General features: G+C 41.1%; 1 protein-coding gene across 1 annotated transcript in view; it reads right to left on the bottom strand.

Moving 5' to 3' along the window:
- Positions 1-320: 320 nt before the first annotated feature.
- KLKB1 (kallikrein B1) overlaps positions 321-24,685 on the bottom strand; it is a 30,327-nt gene continuing 5,962 nt past the window's right edge. The window contains exons 3-15 of the mRNA XM_002709334.6: positions 23,690-23,852; positions 21,408-21,514; positions 17,532-17,691; positions 16,985-17,094; positions 8,544-8,703; positions 7,312-7,421; positions 6,993-7,155; positions 6,789-6,901; positions 6,460-6,628; positions 4,448-4,623; positions 3,425-3,520; positions 1,718-1,857; positions 321-1,198 (exon numbers count right to left, since the gene is read on the bottom strand). Of these exons, the coding sequence (XP_002709380.2) occupies positions 1,034-1,198; positions 1,718-1,857; positions 3,425-3,520; positions 4,448-4,623; positions 6,460-6,628; positions 6,789-6,901; positions 6,993-7,155; positions 7,312-7,421; positions 8,544-8,703; positions 16,985-17,094; positions 17,532-17,691; positions 21,408-21,514; positions 23,690-23,852 (1,832 nt within the window). The 3' untranslated portion in view covers positions 321-1,033. The remainder of the gene's footprint in view (positions 1,199-1,717; positions 1,858-3,424; positions 3,521-4,447; positions 4,624-6,459; positions 6,629-6,788; positions 6,902-6,992; positions 7,156-7,311; positions 7,422-8,543; positions 8,704-16,984; positions 17,095-17,531; positions 17,692-21,407; positions 21,515-23,689; positions 23,853-24,685) is intronic.

The raw sequence follows: 24,685 nt of genomic DNA, 5'->3' as shown, positions 1-24,685 counted from the left end.
CAAAAACACATTGCATAGATCTCAAAATTTTGCACCCAAATAAATGTATCTTTTAATCCTATCTTCCACAAACGTTCTAAAGTCCCTGTCATATTGCAAGAGCAGCAACTAGAAAAACTTGTAGCCCCAGGGGCCCCTCCATATGCCCTTTCTTTTAGCAATGTCTGGGTAACAATGCAGCCATGATGAAAAGGTGGCTTAATCTCCCAGAATCAGGTAATCCTTCTTCCTTGTAGAAGTGGACATTGCAAGGTCATCTCCCTACAGGCCCGAGCAAAACCCAAGCTTCCTGGCTCTTCACCCCAAGTGAAGCAGGCAGATTTGTTTTTCATATTTATTTTCATTTTATTTTAAAAGCAAAGAAAGGGAAAAATCTTCCACCTACTGGTTCGCTCTCCAAATGCCCTCAATAGCCAGGGCTGGGCCAGGCTGAAGCCAGGAGCCTGGAACAGAATCTAGATTGCTCATGAGGTTAGCAGGAAGCTGGATGTCAGAAGCAGAGGAGCTGGGACTGGAATGAGGCACTCCAGTATGGGCTGAGGGTATTGCAAGTGGCGACTTATCTTCCTGTGCCACAGTGCCCACCCCAGTGGCAGGTTTCCAAGAGCAGGCAGGTGAGACACAGAGAGTTACATCTCTGAGATACATGGAGCTCCAGAAGAAGCACTAAGATTAGAAAGACCCCAGGCTCAGGGCTAGAATCTGGATTAACCTATTTCCAGTGTGTGTCACACTTTCTCATCATGCTCTTCTGCCCTTTTATTTCACAATCAGTCGTGGCGATTTCCATCATCCTCTGCTATTAGCTCCCAGTGAGTCGGAGCTGAAAGCATGCCTTGAAAGACAGGGTGCTCAGCAGCTGTGTGTGTATTGTCTTTTCCATCCTATGACAAGGTTGTGAGGTAGACGCGCTCTCCGTGTTTTGCAGACAAGGGCTCCAACACTCAGAATTGGACTTGAACCCAGGTTGTGGAACTAGTGGCGCTCCTTCACTGTGCGGCCTCTCCACACAGCCAGCTGCCTCCTAAATGTCTCAATCCTTTTCCTGCATCTTCTGCAAAATCCAGTCCACATACTCAGCAACTTTGGTGTAGACACCTGGCTGTTCTCTGCGGGCACAGCCTTCACCCCAGCTGGTAATGCCCACCAAAAGCCAGATGTTGTTGTGCTTACAAACCAAGGGACCACCTGAATCTCCCTGTGTCACAATAGGCAGAAAAATAAATTATAGAATGTTGTATGACACATGTCATTCAAATAGCAATATTCTTTAAATTCTATAATCAAACTCCACACATCACACACAACACAAACACGCCGTTTCTTGAAGTTCTTCATATATCTCATGCATTGAGCTGCTGAATGTGATAAAAATGATTTAATAGTGTGTGCTTGTATTTTCAGTTTATTCCCTTTTTGATTAGGAAGTAAATTCTACAAGGAAATTTTAACATCATTGTCCTAATAAGTAAGTGTCCTAATAAGTAATGTTCTTATATTTTAGCACAAATGCTACATGCACACAGATTGTGACATATGTACCATAAACCTTACTAGATGTACATTATATACACATCAAACTGGTAAAGTTACAAATAAAATCACTAGATCATTTATCTCTAAATTTTTTAAAAACAACTGAAAGGAAATACACTATCATAAAATATTTTGAAATAAATTATCTCAAGGAGCCTATTGTGTATTATATAATAATTACCTTGCAGGCATCTTTCCCCCCTTCTTTATAGCCAGCACAGACCATCTGTTTGGTTATTGCATGATCTCTATAGCTTTTCTGGCACTCTTCATTTGTTACCAAAGGAATATTTGCCTTCTGTAGAATGTTTTGTATTTCACCTGTGAAATAACCAGCATATAACTTCAGAGGGAGGGAATAAAATAAATATGGAAAGAAGACTGGAGTCTTAAAACTACTGGGGTTATGTCTTTGGAGAAAATCAGGCAGTGAGGTCTGGAAGTTTAGAGGTAAACAGAAGGAGAGGGAGAGGGAGAGGGAGAGAGACAGAGAGAGAGAGACAGACAGAGAGAAAGAGAGAGATAACCCTGTGCTGGTCCCTCGTATCTTACTATTGTTAAGACAATCCCAGCAATGTAGGCTGACCACACACTTTGCTTCCAGATTTTCTACAATTCTCTCTTCCTAACAGAAGTTCCCTCAGAAATCCCTTTTTATATTTATTGCCTACAATTCAAAATTCTGGAAGTTCTTACCTCTTTTTTTATTCTATATATTCAAATTAAAATTTATAAATTTCTGGGGGAAAAAACCCTTTGACAGTGGAGGGTGACTTTATTCTTTGCGTAGATGCAAGTATTTCCATGAAGATCAATTTATTTAGAAATAACTTAATTTTCACCAGTGTTCAGGTGCCCCACTGAAAATTTGGTGAGAGGCTTATTTTATTTAAGGTTACTTTTAATTTCTTCCTATCCCAAGGGAAGATTTTTGTTAGTTAAATAAAGAACTAAATCAGAAAAGATGGAGGGAGTTTAGAGAGCTACTCCCCATAGTATCTCTCAGAGACAGAATTTTGGAAAGGAAGTATGGTCCATTTCATGAAAAGTTTAAGGACAATTAAAATATTCCAACTGGGTTTCTTAACCTAGGGTCTATCACAAAAATGTACATGGCCCATGAACATGAATAGGAAAAAGTACACTCTTGTTTTCATTAACCTCCAACTGAAGTCCAATATTCTCTCTAGTTATTAATGTTGGCACCAAACATACTAGTATTAGCAATACCTATGACTTTGCCATCAATCAAGATCCAGATAGCTTCATATCACAATACATTCATGGAAGATAACTGAAAATATCATTTGTGCTCACTATGGTTTCAAAATTATGACATATTAGAACACCTATTAAATAATATATGTGAATAAACAAGCACACATATTACCATATGTCATCTTTTTAAGTAATTTGATAACCTGCAGTACAATTTAACTGGCTTCATTTATAATCTTATGCATCTTCTTTAAGCATGCAAAAGCATTGTTAGAGAAGTGGTTCACAAGCTTTATCAGATTGTAGGAAAATTAAGAACTAGGCACAAAAAGAGTTGACACATCTCCTGGTTGTTAACATCAAAGGAGAACATGGTTTTGGGAGACAGGAACACTACTAATACTAAGCATAAGATGAAACTGAGTGGGTTTTTCAGCCCTAAATGATCCAATCTTCGATGTGAAGCCAAACAGATGATCTTTATTATGAAGTATAATGCTCAAGATGTTACCTTACAGATTTTTCGAGGCCCAAGTCAAAATACATCTTCTTTAGGAATCACTGAATAAATATTTGGCAATAAATAAATTGGAAAGACCATGACTTTAGACAGAAACTGGTTCAACTCAAGACTCGCTCTGGGACAAACACTGAAAATGTTGGGCTGTACCTTTCTCCTTCGTGAAGCCCCATCCAGTTACCCAGCAGTTGGTATAAATTGCATTCGTATCATCTTTGGAAGGGAGGCATATTGGTTTTTGGATATCTGAAAGGTAATTTTTAAATTAGAGTTTGGTTAACTAAAGTTATGGATATTAGTCATAAAAAGACATGCTTTCCTTCTCCTGTAGTGCTTTTTCCACAGAGTAGCACCAATAATCTCCCTTCTGCTTTCTTTCTAAGGTCAATGATTCAAGAAAATTTCTCACCATCAGGATTCACATGATATTTGACGTTAAAATTTTCTGAATTTTATCAAAAACCCAGAACCCCAATTTAATGTTCAAAGCATTTAGAAGTTCTTGTGCCTTATTCAAAGTGTGCTACCCCATAGCTAATAGTTGGAGCAGGAGTCTGCACTGTTCCAAGAAGTGCTTTCATTTATTAACTGAATTGTTATCAAACCAATGAGGTAATCATCAGCCCCATTTTACAGGTGAGGAAATTCAAGGTGCAGAGTAAAGTAACTTGCCAAGGTCACAGTCATTAGTAGACATAGCAGGCAGGCAGCTCTGTGGAGCCCCACGCCTCCAAGTCAGCCCCCCAAACCATGATGCTCTGGGTTTTCCTGGGCTGCCTTGTGCATCAGGCTCTTCCCTAGCCACACTACGTCGAGAAGTTCATAACCTGGTCTCACTCGCCCTAATATACTTCTTGTATTCCTAAACCCAAGGCAACGCTGGTTCTGTTATTCTTGTCTAATGAAGTCCAGGGGGCATAGGTATTTCCAAAGCCTATTATCTCAATCCTGTATGTGCATTTGTATTCTTCTTTGAAAATTTCTTGCCCCTTAAAGAGAAAAGATTTTGTGTGAAATCCCTGAGTAACTTCACTTCCCCAGTAATCTCAATTTCCCTCAACTGCACCAGCCAGAAAATGAAGATAATCTCTCCAGATGTCCCTTCTCATTCAAACTGGCAGGAAGAACTAATCCAAGACAGCTGTGCAGCTTCCCTTTAAATATGCTACATACCAGTGTCATTCAAAGGAGCCTGAAGTTGTATTAAGGCGATATCATGACCAGTCTCTGAGATTTTATATTTAGGGTGAATAATAATCTCCTTTATTTGTGAGAAAGCGGTTTCTTTTGTAACTTCTGATAGATATAAAATTCCACCATAAATGCGCCAAATCTCTGGAAAGGGAAGCCTAGGAAAGAAAAATCAATGCCTGTTTGAAACTGGAAGGACTGTCCTCTGGTACTGTCCCTTTTCTCTTTCACGTTCCTTTCCACAAAGCACTGGCAAAGAAATACTACATATGCCATGTATTTTCCTAGTTAATTTCTCCTCCTGGCAATTTGTCATCACCAACAGCAGCAATACTAAATCTCTGAAGACTTGAAATATTGAGCAATGTGCATTTCTGCAACTATATCATGTTTGCTTCAGGTAAAAATACAAGACTGCTGTTGCCCAACTCTGAGAAAAGCAGCAATGGGGAGAGAGTCAGACAATTTATAATGGGAAAGTCAACCTAAATTCACAAAATCTGAAAGGAATTGCTTTCACTGAATTCAGAGCTATCAAGTCAGACCGATCTTACACAACCCCTTCAACTAGAGCAAATTGGGAGGACTTTTGTGTTGTCTAAAATATATTTGTATTTTAGAAAGTATGAAAAATTTAAATTCACATTCAAAAGAATATATACAAAGCAAACCTAAAATTATCATCTAAAAATAAAGTCTTTGAAAAGATCCGGAAATGTTCATTAGTTTCAGCTGAGTGTGCAAGTCAAGCTTGCCCAGGTTACAGAGGAGCAGAATGGAGCCATCAGTGCAAGGTGGTCTTCTTGCATTTAAATCACAGTGTTTCCACGTCTATTGTGTCTTCTAAATCACAACACTAAGCCTGAAAGGGCAAAAATTCCTAGTTCCAAATTGGGATGCATTTAGTAACAAAGAAACTTATTATTTCCCATTTCTGGGCCTTTTCCTTCAAGACAACTTCATTCCCTTAGCAAAGCCATATACTCCCAGGTGGCAACGTGCTCTGTCCACCTGTGCCTCTGACTCTGCTGTATTTGGGAGGCAATATCTTCAATCCTGGTACCTGGCAACCTGAGCCCTCCCCTTTGATAAAGAAGGGATGAATTTTCCTCAAACAAAAATACCTTGATTCATATTTATTTTTGAGAGATTAAAATGTCTTTCACTATCTCTTGTATTTATTCATATTTTTTGTCCGTTTTGACTTTTCTTATTGAATGAAGTAATCATGGTGTATACTTTGGAATGCTTTTTATGTTCTGGATATAGTGCTATACATTTTAAATTTGTCATTTAACCCTTTCAGTAACCTAACAAATAGGCACCATAGAAATGTGTCATCTTTTATAAGGGACTTGAGCATCCTCAAATTTTGGTTTCCTCAGGGATGTTGGATTCTAAAGGACTACTATGTTATTAATCAAGGGACCACTATTTTATTACTCAATTATCCAGGGTTGTATTTCTAATAAGTGGCAAAGCTGTGACTCATGCCCTGTCCTAACTATAAAGTTTAAGTGTTTTAAAACTTCAGAATTCTATATGTACTATTTGCTTGATAAAAGAAATATTACATCAAATTATATACATTGAAATGTGCATAGCAATATGCTATCACTTTTATTTTGTATTATTATTACTGAGTACATTTGTGAATCAAAGAGCAGAAAATAAAATTTCTTTTGGTCTGAAAAACAAGTCTGTGAAAAATGCATTTAGGGAGAGGTGAGTAGAAGCAGCAGCAGCTGGGCATTTTGTTAGTCTCTTTAGACAAATGATCCGCCTGGAGTCAGTCCCACCAAAAGGCCTCACTCTGTTCTAATGGGTCAAATTAGTCAGTTCCCTGATCCTTGTAGCTTTTAAATAATTTAAACACCATCCTTCTTGAAAATGTCTTGTATGAGAAGAGAATAACTCTCCATTAATAAAGTCACATGATGATGGAGAAACTCCTTCAAAATGAAAAGGCAAAATAAGCTGCGTCCACAACTCACCCATCAAAGCAATGAGCTGCAGTTAGGACCCACTGGTGACCGATGATGGACCCTCCACACACGTGGCTCTGAGCCGCCAGCTTCACCTGCAGGCTCACCTGCCAGGGCCACTCTCCCCTTGAAGAGTTGCTTCCTCCCACGATGCGTGCGTTTATTTTTGTGGTGCAAACTACAAAGAAAGCATTGAAGCTAATGGTTGGAATTAGAAGTCAACCAGAATCCCCTTCCATCAAAGAAAACAGAATATATGAGTCCACTATGAAAGACTAAGCAAGCTCTCCAAGCAACACAGACAGTTACAGTTCAATGAAAAAGTGCGGTTTACTTACCAGAGCCATTCTCAGTTTTACACAGTCTCAAAGAGTAACCGGAGCTCTTTTGTGTCCCATGGGTAATGCTAGTTGGTGAACCATCCAAAGACAGTCTTAAGGAACACTTACACCTAGAAAAAATGGACTGCATGTACGTCAAGCCTTCACGGAAGGGAAGGGCACTCAAGAAAACTGCCGATTGTCAAGGAAACATCCCCTTACTTCTCTCCCTTACAGTCTTCTGGGAGTAGAGAGTAGGTGAAGAACTGACAGCGGATTGTCTTTGTACAAGTCTCTTGGCAAAGGGTCACTCCTTTAACAAAGGTCACATTCAATTCTTCTCCTCCAAAGTCGACTCCAGAGTAAATTTTGAAATGGCAGGGTTCTGTGCCAGTTATAAATGTAAAAAGATAAAGAATGAGAAAAGCAATAAATCCTAGTCACTCAAGTTGCTGGTACCTTGAGGACTGTTTCATCACTGTTACTTCCTAAAAAATCATAAAAATTGTCACTTTAATGTAATATTATTGAGTCACCTTACCAGGCAACGTTTTTTTGCAGGTTAAAAGGCTATAACCAGATATCGTGTTTTCTTGAGGAGTAGGGAAACTCGGTGTACCGCTTTCAGAAGTCTTAAGGAAGCACGCATTTCTATTTAAAAAAAAAAAAAAAAGAAACAACAGAAGAGAAACTGAATTACAGGCACTAGGCAAATAGAAAAGCAGCTCCCATTTTAAAAAAAGCAACTCTGCAAAGTTTATTCTCCTGAGATACTCTCTTCAAAGTAATTTGACTACAGAACTCTAACAAATTAAAGGGATTAAATGTAAATCAAGCCACATCTCCTTCTGGTGAAAATTAATATGTACAGATAACCTGAAGGGAGGACAGTGGTAAAATTCTGCCTTCTAATTAGAAATGCAGCACACAAAATAGATCAAAGAATGAATTCTGGGGATTTATGCTGCTGATGTGATTATATAGCTATATCCTATTCTCTTAGCCCTACACTGTGTGTAAAGAAAGGCGTGGGTTATCTGTGGATAAAGAGGTTGAATGAGAACCTTGATCATTTTCAACAGAGCTCTCATTTCTGAAATATGGAGCCATTAGAGCTCCCACACTGAGGACGTATTGCCAGCGAGTGGGTTTTACTTCAAGCTAATAATAAACATTGAGATCAGTAAGAAAAGCATCAGATCTGTTTTTCCTCATGGCGGTTGTTTCATTGATGTGTTTGTAAGAGAAGGTGGGTAGAAAAGCCTGCTAATCTCCTAATTGATCTGCACCTGGCAGATTAGTACCTACTCAAACTGGAGAATTGTGTGTTTTGAGGGAAATGAAAAAAAAATCCTTTTTCAAACTTGAGATACAAAAGTGTTGAAAGAACAGCAGCAGGGGCTGCCACTCTGGCTTAGTGGGTAAAGCTGCTGCCTGAGTGCCGGCATCCCATATAAACCAGTTCAAGTCCCAGCTGCTCCACTTCCCATCCAGCTCTCTGCTATGGCCTGGGAAAGCAGTAGAAGATGGCCCAAGTCCTTGGGCCCCTGCACCTGTGTGGGAGACTAAGAAGAAGCTCCTGGCTCCTGGCTTGGGATAGGTGCAGGTCTGGCCATTGCAGCCATCTGGGGAGTGAACCAGCAGATGAAAGACCTCTCTCTCTCTCTCTCTCTCTCTCTCTCTCTGCCTCTCTGTAACTCTGCCTTTCAAATAAATAAATAAATCTTAAAAAAAAGAAAAGAACAGCAGCAGACACCACACATTCATACTCACCTTTGCGATTCTGTATCCCATTCATTTGTGTAGAACGTAAAGAAGAGGCAGTTGGAATGATAGGTGCAAATGGTGCGACAGACAAAAGCGTCTGGAGTGAGAACTCTGGCGACATCCACGTCTGAGAATGCGAGATGCTGGAAAAGGTTCATGTGGCATCCTGTGAACTCACAGAGGGAAGATGTTCCTCAATGACAGAAAGCTCAAGTTGCTTATACTTTGCCATCATCAACTAAAGAAATCAGAAATATTGATTACTCACGGCACTAGACATTCTGAGTGAAACAATGTCATTTCAAATATTCCCAAACTTGCTGTTTGCCATTTAGGAAAAACCACAATTGGCCTCACTAATAAGATCTCAACAATAAGATCAAATCCCTAGGCTAGAGAAATAGTATTGGTCAACTATATTCTCCACAAATGCAAAGTGTTTCTGTTACTCAGCATATATTCTTGTTTATTTTATCCTGACCCTAAATTGGGTCATGTATTTTATCCTGACCCTAAATTGGGCCAAAGAAACATGAGATTTTATGCTGTATTTCCCTGAGTATTATGAAAAAGATCTTAATAAAAAGAGATTAGCAAAAATACTTGGCAGCTGAACAAAAGTCACATTTATGCACTGAAATAAGAATAGGAAAGAATCCACTTTTCTCCTTAAATAAGCATATTTCTCTTGTTTAGACTGTTGAGAAACAATTATCTTATTTTTTTATTCTGTTCTTGCTTTTTTTTTCTTTCATTCTGCTTCTGTTTTTTTTTTCTCAGACCAAACAGAAAAGGGAGGAGGAATGGGGATGGAAAGTAGGTGAGAGGGTGGGAGCGATGGGAAGAATTACTATGTACCTAATGTTGTATTTATGAGATACATACAAATAAAAAAAGCATATTTCCTATTTTTCTTCAGTTTTATTATGTACTCAGTTTACTCAATTTAACAATAGAAATTTCATTAAAATTATGGAACCTTAAAGAATGATGACAGCAATTATGGGAAGTAAAAAACCATCATAATTTAAATAAATGTAGTTGAGTCAAGAGATATCATATCTCATAATACCTTAATATGGTAGACTAGGAAATTAGACCTCAACTAATTAAAGGAAAAAATAAAGCACAGAGGTTGTCTTTTAGCTTAGTTATTGGGGTGCCGGTTGGGGGGTCCACATCCCATATCTAAGAATCTAGTTTTGATGCCCAGCTCTGGCCCCTGAGTCCAGGTCCTGCTAATGCAGACCCTGAGAGACAACAGTGATTGTCGCTCCCCCTCTTCGTGGAGGAACGACACAGGACCCTGCGCTGTTCTTTCGTCTGCTCGGCCCTCCCCGGGTTTGCTGCTGGTTCTTCCCGGGTTGGCTACTATCCCTTCCACCTCCGTGGAAGGGCAGTTCCCCCTGGCCGCATTCCCCACTTCCGCAGGGGAGCGGCACACCGCCGGCCGGCTTTCTCGGGGGCTGCACGGGTTCCCTTAGATGTTCCCCATAGATGTTCCTGGTGCATGCCGTCTCTCTCCTCCTTTATAGTCCTCCTCCGCCAATCCCAACTCGGCTGCCCACACGCCGAGTACGCTGCTCTCCAATCAGGAGCAAGTCCTACAGTTAATTGGTTGAACTGGAGGCAGCTGTGCGAAAGCTGTTTACTTCTCTCCCAGCGCCATATTGTGGGGGAGCAGATGCATAGAATAAGTCCTAATTCGAGTAACTCAGTCTAGTCCGGATTGCTCCCCACAGATCCCCCTTTCTTTTTATTTTTTAGCGTTGATACGCGCCTGTCTTCGGTGTCCCGCGGCACACACTCTGCTCTACTTGCTAGAGTTGCCACAGGCTCTTACAAGTCCTATCAGGCAAACCGAATCCGGGTCCTCTCTTCGCCATGTTGTGAGGAGGTTTTTAGGCGCTGATGCGTGCCTGTGTTCGGTGCCCTGCAGCGCATGCTCTGCTCTGCTAGAACTGCCTGCAGGTGTTTATAAAACCTATCAGGCAAACCGAATCCAAGCCTTCTCATTGCCGTATTGTGGGGGAGACTTATTAGTGTTGGTTTGTGCCTATCTTCGGTGACCTGCAGCTCATACTCTGGTCGAGCTTTGCTGGCGCTTACCGCCTTAAATCAGGCAGACCGAATCCAAGCCTCCTAATTGTTGCATTGTGGGGAAGCTTTACTGATGTTAATTCGTGCCTGTCTCCGGTGACCTGCGGCTAGCCGCCCAGGTGCTCATCGCCTCACTAATCGGGCAGACCGAATCCAAGCCTTCTAATTGGCATGTTGAGGGGAGGCCTTATTTTTCTCTATTTCTCTATCTCCGGGCATTCCTACCTCTCCCATTTCACTTCTATCTTCCAGCATTCCCATTTCTCTTTTACTTCACTTCCAAACTTCTGTTTCTCTTATCCCCGCAGCTTTCCGGCACCTCGCCCCGCCGGCGGGTTCCCGGCTCTGCGCCGCTTCAGCCCACGCGCCTCTCTCATCTGCGCAGCTTCCCGGCTTTGCGCAGCTCGGCTTCGCGCGCTCCGCGGTCTCGACGCTTAACCCTTTCGCGTCTGAACCACGGCCTACGCCAGCCCCGTTCCCTATCTATTCACGCCCCGTGCTCTCTGCACGCGGCGGCTTCCGCGAGTAACACAGCGTAGCTCACGTGTCCGCCACTAGCATTCAATCTAAGTTCCCCGGGCTAGCCTGGCGAATTCAACCCAGCGTACGTCTCCGCCCCACGATTTGGCTTCCCGTCCTTTGCTCCCCGGGCTAATCAGACGGATCCCAATCTGGCTTACGTCTCAGCTTCTGGTTTCAACTTTTCGCCCCCTATTCCCGGGCTAACTTGAGAATCCCAAAGTGGCTTTCGTATCCGCCTCGGCCTGCACTCGCGGCTTCATTTTCCCTAACATTTTTCTCTACCCGGTATATTTCCCCAAGCTTTCCTCCAACAATACTCCTCCCTCATTTCTCCTGGCCTCTCCCCACAGTCCGCATCCGAGTCTGTTTGTTCTAGCTTTCACTTTCGCTTTCGACTTGAGATTTCTCCCAGCTTCCCCCCGTAGTCCGTATCCGAGTCTATGCCTAGGCTTTCAATAGCTTCTTCCGGCACCCTTTTTCGTCCGGCTTTTCCCTAGGCTGTTTCGAGTCTATGCCTAGGCTTTCAATAGCTTCTTCCGGCTCCTTTTTCGTCCGGCTTTTCCCTAGGCTGTTTGCTAGTTTCTCTCTCCGATATTTTCCCTAGTTCTTCCCGTTTCTTCCCTCCTAAGTTTCATATCCGTCCTAGGTTTCCTATCCGAGCTAGGTTTCCTATCCGAGTCAGGTTTCCTATCCGAGTCAGGTTTCCTATCCGAGTCACGGCACCATTATGTCGCTCCCCCTCTTCGTGGAGGAACGACACAGGACCCTGCGCTGTTCTTTCGTCTGCTCGGCCCTCCCCGGGTTTGCTGCTGGTTCTTCCCGGGTTGGCTACTATCCCTTCCACCTCCGTGGAAGGGCAGTTCCCCCTGGCCGCATTCCCCACTTCCGCAGGGGAGCGGCACACCGCCAGCCGGCTTTCTCGGGGGCTGCACGGGTTCCCTTAGATGTTCCCCATAGATGTTCCTGGTGCATGCCGTCTCTCTCCTCCTTTATAGTCCTCCTCCGCCAATCCCAACTCGGCTGCCCACACGCCGAGTACGCTGCTCTCCAATCAGGAGCAAGTCCTACAGTTAATTGGTTGAACTGGAGGCAGCTGTGCGAAAGCTGTTTACTTCTCTCCCAGCGCCATATTGTGGGAGAGCAGATGCATAGAATAAGTCCTAATTCGAGTAACTCAGTCTAGTCCGGATTGCTCCCCACAAGTGATGGTTTAGGTCAGGCCTGGATTGAGTTCCCAGCTCCCAACTTCAGCATGGCCTACGCCTGGCAACTGCAGGCATTTTTGGGAAGTGAGCCATTAGATAGGATACCCTTGTCCCACGCTCTGCCTCTCAAATAAAATAAATAAATAAGTAAACTGTTGAAAACATCATAGATTATTAAAGCTGGAAGAAAACTTATATCTACCCCAACCTGCAATTGCACCTTCACCAGCAGGAAGTAAAGGCTAAGGCAAACTTATATAGAGGCTGCCTATCAAAGGCATGCCATACCACCCCCACAGAGCCCTTTGGAAACTTGGAAAGGCTGAGAAACTCACTGTTTCTGGGCATTTAAGAAAATGGAGCTGGTGCTGTGGCACAGTGGACTAAGCCACAGCCTGTGACACCGGCATCTTATCTGGACACTGGTTCCAGTCTCCACTGCTCCACTTCAAATCCAGCTCCCTGCTAATGTGCCTAGGAAAACAGTGGAAGATGGCCCAAGTCCTTGGGCCCCAGCACCCATGTTGGAGACTCAGAAGAAACTCCATGTTCCTGGCATCAGTCTAGCCCAGCACTAGCCATTACAACCATATTGGAAGTGAATCAGTGGATGGAAGAGTCTCTCTCTCTCTCTCTCTCTCTCTCTGTGTGTGTGTGTGTGTGTGAGAGAGAGAGAAAGAGAGAGAGAGACTGTGACTTTCAGTTAAATAGATCTTAAAAAAATTAAAAAATGAAGAAAAATTTCAAATGCATAAATAATACTTTACCTTAGAAATTATTTAAGGAAAAAAAAACAAAGGTAAGCAGAAGGAAGGAAATAATAAAAATTATAGTGAAAAGAAATGAGATAGAGAGTGCAAAAAAATCTGCAAAACCAAAAGTTGTTTATTTGAAAAGATCAACAATATGGACAAACTTACCTAAACTGACGAAGAAGAAAATAGACAAGGAATCAATTATAAAAATGAGTATTGGAAGAGAGAAGTTTACTACCAACCCTTACAGAAATAACATGGATTATAAGAAAATACTATGAACAACAGTATGCCAACAACTTAGATAACCTTAAATAATGGACAAATTCCTAGAAACACAAATGATTGAAACTGACAAAATATGAAGCAGAAAATCTGAATAGACACATTAAAGGTAAAGGAATGGAATTACTAATCAGAAAACTTCCCACAAAAAAACACCTAGGTTCAGATAACTTTGCTACTGAATTCTACTAAATATGTAAAAACTCAATTCCAGTAACTCATAAGCTCTCTCAAAAATAAAGAATTTTTCCCAAGTTACTCTATAAAGCCAGTGTCACCTTAATACAAATATAGACAAAAACACTACAAAGAAACTATATAATATCTCCTACTATTTGATATTGACTCAATATCATTAAAGAAAATGCTAGCAAATGAAAGCCAGAACCTTAAGGAAACATACACCATGACTTTGTGGGGGCTAGGCAACGAATGCAAAATTGTATCACCATAAAAAAATCAGTGTAATATCATTAAAATAAAGAGGGAAGAACACTCAATCATTGTAATAGGTGCAGAAAGAAATTGAGAAAAATCCCCCTATATTTTCATAATAAAAGAATAAAAGGGACTATCCTAAATATAATAATAATAATCTATGGAAAACCCACAGTTATCATAGATAATCGTGGAGGACTGGATGCCTTTTTCATAAGATCAGGAATAAGACAAGATGTCTCAAAACTTAAACATTATACTGGAGAGTCTAGACAGGGCAATTATAGAAGAAAAAGAAATTGGCTGGTGCCGCGGCTCACTAGGCTAAATAGCATCCCGGATTCTAGTTCTGGTTGGGGTGCTGGATTCTGTCCTGGTTGCTCCTCTTCCAGTCCAGCTCTCTGCTGTGGCCCAGGAGTGCAGTAGAGGATGGCCCAGGTCCTTTGGCCCTGCACCCCCATGGGTGACCAGGAGGAAGCACCCGGATCCTGGATTCAGATCAGCGCAGCGCACCGGCCGCGGCGCATGGGCTGTGGCGGCCACTTGGGGAAGAACCCACGGAAAAAGGAAGACCTTTCTCTCTGTCTCTCTCTCTCACTGTCTAACTCTGCCTGTCAAAAAAAAAAAAAAAAAATCCAGATTGGAATAGAAGAAGTAAAATCATTTCTAGTCACAGATGGCATACTCTTGTACATAGAAAAGTTGTACACAAAAAATATTAGCCCTAATAAACGAGCTCAGTAGAGAGCTGCAGGATTACAAGATCCATACAAATATAAATTTTTTATCCACACACAAGAAATGAACAATCCTAAAATTAAAATCATAAAATAAATCCATATACAATCATAGCAAAAAGTATAAAATTCATGGGAGTATATTTAACAATAAAATTACAAACCTCATTCTCAAAACCATAAAGCACCACTGAAAAAAATTATAAAAGATCTAAATAAATAGAAGACTCATCTTCTTGGACTAGAAAAGTTAATATTGTTATTATGGCAAACGCCCCCAAATGATCCAGATTCAGTGCCTGCCTAATCAAAATCCTAGTCAGGAGTGGGCATTTGGCCTGGTGGTAAAGATGCTTGTGTGCCGTATTGGAGTGCTTGGATTTGACCCCTGGCTCTGCTCTTACGCCAGCATCCTGCTACTGCAAGCCTGGGAGGCAGCAGCAATGATTCAAATGATTGGGTTCCTCCACCTGTGTGGGAAATCTGGACTGAGTTCCTGGGTTCTGGCCCAGTCCTGGCCATTAAGGACATTTGGGGAGTATACCAGCAGGTGACTGCTCTGTCTCTTTGCTTCTCAAATATATATCTTAAAAGACCAGCTATCATTTTTTTTTTTCAGAAATAAACATGCTTCCTAAAATTCTTCTGGAAAGGCAAAAAAAAAAAAAAAATCCAGCAATGTCATATCCGTTTTGAAAAAGTACAAAGGATTTTCAATTTTGAGAAGTACTAAGCACAAAACATCAATGAATGGTGATGACTACAAATCATGTCCAACTTAGAAATTTTGTCTGACGAGTTAGAATCAGAGACACAGTTGCTATAGATTTAGGAGGCATTTGGCCTTTAGGTGTTCCCTGAGGAATATGGAAATCATACCCAGTGAAAAGCCATGCCCTTAGGATCGCTAGCCATTTCCTGAAATATCCAACATTTTTATCACTCTGTAAGGCCGTTTAATTAGATTGAAGCAATATGAGGATTCATTGCATTTCAACAAGAAAGCAAGCACAGAGCAGTTGGAGATTAGACTGTGGACAACAGCTATGAAGGGCCTGAGGCAGAGTGCAAGCTGTCAATTCCTCAGGGAGAGCGCAACAGTGCTGTATGCAGGCTGGAAAGCATGTGAACAGAGTCCTTCCTCCTGTAGACCATACCTTCCGAAGCTCTCCCAGGCAGAATATGAATATTAAAATTAAATTATCAGTAAATCTGAACCAAAAAAGCAGGCACACACCGTGGAGGGGTCCAGGGAAGAAAGACAAATAGGAAGAGATGCATTGTTGCCAATTTCCGAGTCTTCACAGAGAGGCCCTGGCCCAGCAACCAATACAGGGTTCGGCACAGAGCCAGCACTCAGTCCTGTGCAGAACTGATCCCCGACTTACAATGACTCTGTTAATGATTTTTCAACTTCATGACGATACAAAAGTGATGTGCATTCAATAGAAACCATGCTTCAAATTTTGATCTTTCCCTGAGCTAGTGATAGATGGTATGATATTCTACCACTATACTGGGTAGCACAATGAACTACAGCACCCAGACAGCCCTGCAAGCACAATGGGAAACCACCAACACTCTACAGGGTGCTGTGTGTTAGGCTAGTGTGTTCAGTAGGTTGGTGTATTAAACATAATTTTGACCTACAGTGTTTTTGACTTACAACAGGTTTTTTGGAATATAACCTGTCTTATGTTGGGGAGCAGCTGTACCCTGATATGCTAAGTAATGGGAAATTTTATAGCAGTTTTCTGGATGATTCAATGGAAATGACCTATACTCGTATATCTGAAACCGTAAGGTTTTATTGATTCATCACAGGATCATTCTCTAGAAATGGACACCATCATGAAATGTCCTTATAGTTTTCTCCACAATATCACTATATTAGTTTCCGATTACTGCTGTAATAGGAGTATGATTGCCAACTTAGTGACTTAAATAAACAACACAAATTTACTGTCTTACAGTTCTAGAAATCACAAGCCTGCAAATGGTCTAATGAAGACGTCAGCAGATATCTGTTACTTTGGGAGCCTGTAAAGGAGAACCTGTCTCCTTGCTCTGTTCAACTGCTGGAGGCCCCTACATTCCTTGGATTGCGGATCCTTTCCCCATCTTCCAGGTCAGTGGTGCAACATCTTCAAATCTCTCTGTGTCTGACTCTGACTCTTCCGCCTCCCTCTTTCTCTTATAAGATTCTCTGTGACTACATTGGGCTGTCCAGATAATCCAGGACAGTCGCCCCATCTGAAAGTCCTTAATGTAATCACATCTGCGAAGACCCATTTTCCAAGTAAAGTAGCACATTCACGGATCCCAGTGACTAGCATCTGGACATCTCTTCGGGGCTCTTATTCTGCTCACTGTAATCGCAGATTGAAAAATAGTCACATAATTACCACTTTCCGAAAGCGCACAGGGCTTCAGTGAGAATCCAGACACCACATTCTCCAGCAACTTTATACTGCTGGGCGTTCCCGTTGCGCTTTTCTTTAGAATGCAATTGTTCCTGAAGGAGAAGAAAAGAGGTTACTTTGCTTCCTAAATTTTGGGATGCATGCAACAGTCCAGGTAATAGTTAGCAAAGAAATGATTCATGGGCAGTAGAAAACAAACAAGGCAATCAGAACAATGTCATTGATAAAGAGTGGGTTAAGGATTTACATTCTTAATCCAGTAGATATCAGCCTTCCACACAGAGAACATTAGGGTGAGAATGGAGTGGAAGACCTTATTTTACATCACTAATACCTCATTCCACAAGAACAGCCTATCTGTAGACCAAATGGAACTTACTCGCTTTAGAAAAAATGACACTAGTAGTAGGAAATAAATAAAGAAAGTGGTCATTAAAAGCCTTCAGCTGAAAAAATAAATGAAGTCATGCAGAATACAATTAAATCTTAAAAGCATCATCATAAACAGCAAACGCTGAATTTTACTTACAGGTGTTCTGCATTATAAAATGTTTGTGTGGCATATGTGAAAAATTGACAGTGAATATTGTCAGTGCATTGTTTCTGACACTCCTCAACACTTTGAACCTTAGATATATTAAAATTGGTTCCTCTCATATCAATTCCTTCGTAAGTGGCTCGGTGGCAAGCTGTACAAATGAAGGACATAGAGAAAATTAATTTCTTTTCTGGAGGTAGATCAACTACTATTTGAGTTGGCTAATTTTTTTTTAAAGATTTATTTATTTATTTGAAAGGAAGTTACAGAGAGGCAGAGACAGAGAGAGAGAGAGAGGTCTTCCATCCACTGGTTCACTACTCAATTGGCCACAACGGCTATAGCTGAACCAATCTGAAGCCAGGAGCCAGGAGCTTCTTCCAGGTCTCCCACACAGGTGCAGGGGCCCAAGGAATTGGCCATATTCTACTGCTTTCCCAGGCCATAACAGAGAGCTGGACAGGAAGTGGAGCAGGCGGGACTCGAACCTGCACCCACATGGGATGCTGACCGCCACAGCGCTGGCCCCAGTGTTGGCTAATTTTGAATGATAACATCCCATATTTGACAACTACTCTATTAAACAGGAGATTTAAATATTATATTACTTAATTATCAAACTCTACTTGAAATAAACAAAGCCAAATGTGATTTTATTTTCCCCCAGGAATAGCAGAATTTGAACGGAGTTACTTTGCTTCCTGAAAGGCAAGGTGCATGAAGCAAAACGGGTAATACTTCACACTGAAATTGTTAGTGGGTGTTGGAAAGTGAACAAGGCAATAATAGCAAGGACCCTGATAGTGTGTGCCAGGGCCCTGTGTTATATCCCTTTAACCTCTTACACTGAATGCAGGAGCTTCTTTATCTTTGTTCCTTATTTTTCTGTTTTGAATTCCTGATTGTGAATTGCATCTGTAATCCTTGCCATTGAGAGCTCTGTGTTGGATCATGATAGTATGTGGAGACTTCTTATATATGTATGATGAAACATTACCATTTCTTTTTTTTTTTTTTTTTGACAGGCAGAGTGGACAGTGAGAGAGAGAGACAGAGAGAAAGGTCTTCCTTTGCCGTTGGTTCACCCTCCAATATCCGCCGCGGCCGGCGCACCGCGCTGATCCGATGGCAGGAGCCAGGAGCCAGGTGCTTTTCCTGGTCTCCCATGGGGTGCAGGGCCCAAGCACCTGGGCCATCCTCCACTGCACTCCCTGGCCACAGCAGAGAGCTGGCCTGGAAGAGGGGCAACCGGGACAGAATCCAGCGCCCCGACCGGGACTAGAACCCGGTATGCCGGCGCCGCTAGGTGGATTAGCCTAGTGAGCCGCGACGCCGGCCAACATTACCATTTCTGATTGAATTTTTGTTAAATTTCATTTAAGCTCCTTTTAATTGAAAAAAGTTCTTAATTTCTTATTCATTTTTATTTATTTGGAAGGCATAGAGACAGATGAACATAGTTATTCCATCTGCTGGTTCACTCCATAAATACCTGCTGGGCTAGACTAGGCTGAATCCATGAGCTGGAAACTCCATCCTGGCCTTGCACATGAATGGCAGGGAACCAAGTACTTGAGCTATCACCTACTGCCTTCCAAAATGCACCTTGGCAGGAAGAAGGAGCAAGAAGCAGAGCCAGGACTTGAACCACAGCTCTCCAATACAGGACGCAGGCATCCCAAATGGCATCTTAACTGCTGCACCTAACACCCACCCATAGACATTTATGTAAATAGTATATTTTAACAGACAATGAGAAAAATTAGATTTATTTTTAAAAGTCTCAGATTTATTAGCTAAACTGTTGCTTAAATAAACAGTATAACCAGCAGTATGAACCAATAACCTAATATATGTAAGTTTCCCTACTCCTAGGAAATATGGTTGAAGTCATAAAACTAAATTCAGTGGTAAAAAAAGACAGAAATTAGACCAATTATCAGGCAAACAATATATTGAAGTGATCATGGGGGTGGATTATCCCCAGTCATTCATGTGCAGAGGGATTTGCTGGTTATAGTAATGAAATCTAATTTTGTTGCACATGCGAAAAAAGAAAAGCTAGGCTAAGAGTTGTGATAGAATACTTACAAACAAAGTTTTCTTTGTGGTTACTTTACGGTTATCTGAAAGCCATACATCTACCTGTAAATGTTTTTTAATTAAAATTGATCCCGAGTTTAAACACTTTATGTACCTGAGAGCAATTTTTCACTTCAAGATATCTGGGGAGAGTTAAAAAGGAACATTAAAACCAGACACAGTAAGACTCAGTTTTGGAATAAACTAACAATAACTATGGAGTACTGAGAAAGGCACAACTACTCTTTTTCCCTTAATTTTTCTATCAGAAGGAATAATTGCAAAAAATAGTTAATTGAATAATTTATACAAAATAAATTAATCTATAAATTTGAGCTCATAAAACGAAAAATGCATTCCATTTCAGGTAAGCTATTGTATTGTCTTTGCTAGGTCAGGATTATGATTAAGACTTTGCACCTTTTTGTTAACTGATTAAAACACAGATGTCAGGGGCTGGCATTGTGGCACGGCGGGTTATGTGGTTGCCTGCAGTGCCAGCATCCCATATCAGAGCTCCAGTTCAAGTCCCAGCTGCTCCACTTCTGATCCCAGCTCCCTGCTAATGTGCCTGGAAAAGCAGCAGAAAATGGTCCAAGTTCTTGGGTCCCTGCTATCCATGTGGGAGATCAGGATGGGGCTCCTGACTCCTGATTGTTCCTGGCACAGCCCCTGCCATTGTAGCCATTTGGGGAGGAACCAGCAGATGGAAGATCTCTTTCTCTCTCCCTCTCTGTCACTCTGCCTTTCAAATAAATAAATCTTAAAACACACGCAAAGTGCAATGACTATGTGTGTGTGTGTTGAGGGGATGGTGGTAATGGGAAAGGAAAGGGAATTGAAATTAACTTATAAAGTTAATATAATATGGATAATTTAGTAATGATATATAATTTCAGCATTTTTTAAAAGATTCCACCAACCTATCAGTTGAGAAAATATTTTCAGCACTTTTCACATTCTGATAAGTTCTAGTCATGTTAGAGAAATAGCTCCTCTATCTTAAATTTATTACTATACTATTAGAAATTGTTTCCCAAGCACCAATAGCAACAAGTATCAAATTAAAGTTCTCCATCATCCTAATCCTGAAAATTTCTTCTAGGAAGTATTATTCCTTGCAAGATGTACAGAATCTAGTCTCTTAACCTGGGCTTAAGGGCATACAATAAAATTTCCTAAATCCTTTGTCAACAGTACAATTGACAATTGGGGCCAAACATTCTTTGCAATGGAACTCTACCCTGTGTCTTGTAAGAAGGTTTGAGGCATCTCTGGCCTCACTCCACAGGATGCCAGTAGCAGCTCCCCAGTTGTGACAAACAAATGTGTCTCCAGACTCTACCATGTGCCCCTGGGAGATAAGTCAGGACAAATTCACTTCTGGTTGAAAATGACTGGTGTCAAAATTGTCAATGGTGAAATGAAACTGGAAGTGAAGCTGGGAGAGGGATAGAGATGTTCTCTCTGTTTCCTTAAAGATTCTTACCTAGAATGAAAGGGGAGATTATTTCTTGGATATTTATTCACTTTCTACAAATCTTACACTGTAGTGGTAACCTCATTAACAATACAAGTTCATTGAGCATGTGTGTGCTTATTGATAAAGACACCAGGATTGTCAGGATGAATAGGTCCCCTCTTTGATGTCCATTTTACTGCCATAACTCTGTTGTCTTTCTGAGTGCTCCTTTCCAAAGTCCATGGCAGTTCAGGCTCTGAGTGAAAGATGTTCTCCGATGGAGCCATTACGAACTCAAATTCAGGAGGAAATCCATATCTTACCATTTATTTGATGGCCACATTGCTTTAAGGAATGTCCAGAAATTGCATTTGTCTGATGCACTCTTGGCAAGGTTCCTGTAACACTGTCTTTCAAGAAGCAGCCAAACCTGTTTTAAAAAGTAGCTCCACTTAGGAAGTAGAATAATAAACATGCATTAAGAAAATGTCTAGCATTTTCTGTACACTAATACAAATCAGGGAATAAGGAAAATATACCGTTGCTCTGATACTTGCTGGAGGGACCATTTTTAAAGGAAATTCCATAACATCTAATGGCCCCTGTGATAGCTCACCTGAGCATTGATTTTCTTCATACTCATCGATTTTTAAGTACAAAAAGCTAATTAAAGAGTCAGTGATACTTCTTGTGTTCCTAAACTTTGGAGAAGTTATGTTCCCAACAGGTGAGTGTTTTAGTAAATACTTTATATTTGCTTAAAAATTATGTCAGTCATAAAAGTTGAATCTTTGAACGGTGTTCACCTTGCTTATTAATTCCTTATAGTCTATGCTTAATGGAAGGCTTATTTTTGTTTTTAATGTTATTCTTACTGTTATTTTCATTATTTATAAGAAGTGTAGACTCTAACTCAACTTTTAATGAGGATACTCATATACAGTCTGCGTTTTCTCTACAAGTTTAATATGTAAGATCAGAGAATAATCATCCAATTTCTAGTTTTTAAACACAAAGTGAGTGACCCTGATTTATGGATACAGAAAGGGAACAATAAAAAATTCATTCTGAATATTGATCAAAATGAAAGAAAATTAAGGTGAATTGTGGCTGCATCTTCATTACCTAACAAGATTTTTAATTGCCAGCTATTTTTAAAATACTCATACTTTTCCAAATGACAAGCCAACTGTACATATTCACAAGCATACAAACTCCCATAGATACATGCATACAACACAAGTACTATGGGTGCCCAAACTGGCTTACCTAGGCACCATTCAGAATTAGCGTATCCCAAGGCTGCAATTTCTGTATCTTACTAATTCTATTCACAACAAAATCCTTGTCTAAATTTATATTTTCTTAAGGCTGTACCATCCATAACGATAATATACACTGGACAGTTAAGTGCATTTTCTTATTCAGGTGAAATATTCATCTGTTGTTAGACTCTTTCTTGAAACAATGATGATTTTCAGCCATTTTTCTTGAAGACTTAGAAGTTGGTTAGCTTCTGAGATGGTGTTTGGTTTAGCAGTTAAGACACTGCTTTTGACACCTGCATCTCCTATTCAAGTTCTTAGGTTTGAATCCCAATTCTACTTCCAATCCAACTTCATGCTATTGGACCCCGTGGGAAGCAGCAGATAATGGCCCAGGTACTTTGGTCCCTGCCACACATGTGCAAGACCTCTAATGAGTTCTAGATTCTTGGCTTCTGCCTAACTCAGCCCTGGCCACTGTGGGCATCTGTAGTGAATCAGTGGATAGAAGATACTCTCTCTTTCTGCCTTTCAAAACAAATACAGCGATTAATTTTTAAAAAGGAAAATCCGGCGCCGCGGCTCACTAGGCTAATCCTCTTCCTGTGGCGCCAGCACCCCAGGTTCTAGTCCCGGTCGGGGCACCAGATTCTGTCCCAGTTGCTCCTCTTCCAGTCCAGCTCTCTGCTGTGGCCCGGGAGTGCAGTGGAGGATGGCCCAAGTGCTTGGACCCTGCACCCCATGGGAGACCAGGAGAAGCACCTTGCTCCTGGCTTCGGATCGGCACAGCACCGGCCACAGAGCACCAGCCATACCAATGGAAAAAGGAAAACCTTTCTCTCTGTCTCTCTCTCTCTCATGGTCTGACTCTGCCTGTCAAAAAAACAAAAAAAAAAAGGAAAATGCAAATGACTAGCCTCTTACACTTTAGCATGGCTGAGGAATGTCCTGCCAGCAGGCTATACAAGGCCCACACAATCATTTGGTCTGGCCTTGCCTAGGCAACTGCAGGTGAGATTCAAAATTCAATACATCTATGGCAGACTAACTTTTAGGTTGATAATCTTACATGGCCCACGAATGATGTTATAAGTATCCAAATGGTCTTTGGCAGAACAAAGGTTCCCCAACCCTGGATGAAGGTATGCAAGCCAAAGAGACTATGGATCAGTAGATCTGGCTTGTGGCCTAGGAACCTGCATTTGTGAGAATCTAGGGGATTCTGATGAAACTGATCCTTGAACCCCATTTGAGAAACAACCCTGTGATTTGCTACACCTTTTTGCACACAACTGACACCATTATGAGAAACTATTGGCTTCACCAATATCAGCTTTTACCTTTTCTGGGCATCATTGGTTGAACTTGCTGGAAGAAAACTGAAGAACAAACACCTGGGGTGAAAGGTGCACATCATCTGACAGTGTTGGGCATTCGGGCTGTACATGGAAGTCACATCCCCACCTCTGAAGAAGGCATTCTTGTATAGTTGAGTCAGACACCCTATGATGGAATCATTGAAAAATTAATTTGGAATGAGTGCAAATAATCTTAATAGAAATGCATCTGTAGTCTTAACCTTCTCATTTCTTCTGCTGATGACTTAAAGAGCTTTACAATGTGACTCCAATTATAGAGGCTGAATAAAATATAATGAGGAAACTATTTGAACAATGTATAATATTATTGAATACTTTTGGTGTTTCTGTATAAAACACTTGGTTCATTTTCATTAAGTCATACAATAATTTGCACATGAATTACCCACATTAAAAACGCAAACCTCGCTTGATTTTCTCCCATTGCCTAACGTGCTATGAAAATATCATGCCTTAAAAACAATGATATTTGGTCTATTATCAGAAAATTTTCATAACAAAAATATTTCTAGTATCTCACCACTTAAGCTTGAGGTAGGTTTATTACATACATTTAATTGTTTTTTATTTTGTTTTATTTTTTATTTTATTTTATTTGGAAGTCAGAGTTACACAGAGAGAGAAAGAGAGGCAGAGAGAGAAAGAGAGAGAGATATTCCATCCGCTGCTTCACTCCCCAAATGGCCACAATAGCCAGAGCTGTGCCTATCTGAAGCCAGGAGCCATGAGCTTCTTCTTAGTCTCCCACACAGGTGCAGGGGCCCAAGGACTCGGGCCATCTTTCACTGCTTTCCCAGGCGATAGCAGAGAGCTAGATGGGAAGTGGAGCAGCTGGGACTTGAACCAGCACCCATATAGGATGCCAGCACTGCAGGTGGTGGCTTTACCCGCTATACCACAGAGGCAACCCCTGTTTCTTATTTTAAAAAGAAGTTAAGTAACTAAATCTCAGAATGG

Source organism: Oryctolagus cuniculus, chromosome 2, assembly GCF_051225735.1.
Source record: "Oryctolagus cuniculus isolate XC-2025 breed Fujian yellow rabbit chromosome 2, ASM5122573v1, whole genome shotgun sequence".
Taxonomy (NCBI): Eukaryota; Metazoa; Chordata; class Mammalia; order Lagomorpha; family Leporidae; genus Oryctolagus; species Oryctolagus cuniculus.
The sequence above is the reverse complement of the archived record's forward strand: the minus strand, read 5'-3'. Positions and strand labels throughout refer to the sequence as shown.